The 2,586-nt window shown below is 35.9% G+C and overlaps 1 protein-coding gene across 1 annotated transcript; it reads right to left on the bottom strand.

Annotated features, from left to right (window-relative positions):
- Positions 1-602: 602 nt before the first annotated feature.
- On the bottom strand, positions 603-1,550 carry LOC129512132 (olfactory receptor 6C2). Its single transcript, XM_055329409.1, has one exon. It carries the CDS (start codon positions 1,548-1,550, stop codon positions 603-605), a length of 948 nt encoding a protein of 315 aa, XP_055185384.1.
- Between the last annotated feature and the right edge of the window lie 1,036 nt (positions 1,551-2,586).

Raw genomic sequence — 2,586 nt, 5'->3', positions numbered from 1 at the left:
TTTTAAGTGAAATTCTGTCATAAATATAAGTAAGTAATACATCTAATCAGCGTTTGTGAAGCTGTTTCCATCTCTTCAATTCTGATTATTCCCAAACTCCCATTGATATCTCTGTTTCCATTTGTTGTTTTCATTTTTTCGACTGCCCTAAAATGCCCTATTTGGTTTAATTTATTTTGATGCATCTTTGCTCTTGCTGTTTTCTATATTGTATTTGGGTCTTCGACTATGCCATTAATTTTGATGACTTTCATTAGGGAAAGAAACTGGTTTTATTACTTTGTAATGTGTCTTCTATAGCACTTATATAGTTTTAATATTATTACTTTCCTTCCTTCCCCAGAACACTGAAGAAAGGATTAGGTCAGAAGTAGCAATAAGTTCAATTGTAGTTTATACTTTAAAGTTTTACAGTGAAAGAAAACACCATGTATGAATTTGGTTTGAAAGAAAAAGGAGTTCGATTAAGATGAGATTAGGATGTATTATTAAATGTCTTTGAGAGGGTTAGTATGATCAAGTTATAAGCAAAGCAATGAAACAAGTTAGAAGCTGTTGTTAAATGTTTAGAGGACTTTCTTCTTTCATTTTACGCTGATTTATCAAAACTTCAGTTCCATTGAGTGAAATGTCATCTTCTTTATGAAGTCATTAAAAGCTTGTTTCACTTGCTTATTTCTCAAAGTGTAAATGAAGGGATTCAACAAGGGTGCAACAGAAGTAGTGAGCACCGAAACACCTTTATTTATGGCTATCTCTTCTTTTGCTGATGGCTTGATATAGATGAAGATGCAGCTTCCATAGGTGATGGAAACTACAATCATGTGGGATGAGCAGGTGGAAAAGGCCTTTTTTCTTTGTTGGACAGAGGGGAATCTCAGAATCGTCCTGATGATGTATGTGTAGGACAGAAATACACACACTAAGGTGATAATGAGTGCAAATACAGCCACAAGGATAACCATTTGCTCTATCATCCATGTATCTGAACATGAGATCTTCAGGAGGGGACCTGCATCACAGCTAAAATGATCAATGGCATTGGAGTCACAGAATTCCAGCTGGAGGCCCAAGCTAAGGGGTGGGAGAATGATCATCAAGCCAGACACCCAACAGCAGAAGACTAATAAGCTACACACCCTATTGCTCATGATGGTCATGTAATGAAGTGGTTTACAGATAGCAACATAGCGATCATAGGACATGGCTGCCAGGAGAAAAAATTCAGTTGCTCCAAAGAGAATAACAAAAAATATTTGACTTGCACAAGCATTGTAGGTAATAGTATTGTCCCCTGTTGATATACTATACAGGAACCTAGGAATGCAGACAGTGGTGAATGACACTTCTAAGAAGGAGAAATTTCTCAGAAAAAAGTACATAGGAGTTTTAAGATGGGAGTTCACCAGTGTGAGGGTGATAATAGTCAGGTTCCCTGTTACGCTCAAGATGTAGGTGAGAAATAGAAAGATAAAGAGCAGGATTTGCAGTTGTGGGTCATCTGTCAGTCCCAGCAGGATAAAAGTTGTTATTGCTGTATAGTTTCTCATCACTGACTTTTGACATCTAACCATCAGCCTATGAAAATAAAAGAGATTTTTGTGGGAAGATCAGTATTAAAATTCTGTAGCAAAACACTGAATACAAAAACCAAGCAAATCAGTCTATTTTCTCATTTCACATCATAATCCATATCACCACTATTCCAACTAGCCTTCTTGAATATTCCACATATGAGCAAATACTCAGGATTCATGTTAATGTAAAACAATCCAACATTTTCTCAGATCATTCTTTCCCCTGAAAATTTACAAATGTACATGTTAATTGTTTGTAATTCATTACATGGATTGGATTTACAAATAAGAGCAAACAAATGATGTTACTTAATGTGTACTTAAATGTTCTTTATCCAAGACAAACCTTGTATATATGTCATATCCAGATGACGAAGAACATGACTTCTCTTCAGTTGTTATTTTCAAAGGATTGTTTTAAAGTTAATATGCATTTTACCTGGAAAACAAACAAACAACAATGATAACAAAACACAGCACTGGATCCTGGGATTTCCCTTTGTCTCTTTATTATTATCTGCTTGTACTCCTTATTCTTAAAGATAGTTTGATATGCAATTATTTTATCTAAAGTGTGATAAAAAGGAATATCTTCATATGCATACACCTGACTTTTTAGTTGTCTGTGGCTCCATTTCTCTCAAAAGCCCTGAAATGAAATCTGTGTTTAATATCAATAAATAGTCTTCCAGGAGATGTGTATCTAGTTTTTTTGAGAGGCTGTGAGGAGGGCTAGAGGGAGAGGCAGAGAATCTGAAGCAGATTTCATGCCTAGCACAGAGCCCCATGTGGGCTTGATCTTAAAATCCTGAGATCAAGATCCGAGCTGAAACCAAGAGGTGGATGCTCAACCAAGGTAACCTACAGGTTATGCATCTTTGATTACATTTTTTATTCCTTTGAAAAGATACTATTATTTCCACCTTCTCATCCTACCCCTACTTAGTTTAGGTCTTAGGGCTCTGCAACTTTATTTTCATGTCCAAACTCCTACTGCTCTAACACCCAT

Source organism: Nyctereutes procyonoides, unplaced genomic scaffold, assembly GCF_905146905.1.
Source record: "Nyctereutes procyonoides isolate TBG_1078 unplaced genomic scaffold, NYPRO_anot_genome, whole genome shotgun sequence".
Classification (NCBI taxonomy): domain Eukaryota; kingdom Metazoa; phylum Chordata; class Mammalia; order Carnivora; family Canidae; genus Nyctereutes; species Nyctereutes procyonoides.
This window is presented reverse-complemented; position numbering and strand designations above follow the sequence as displayed.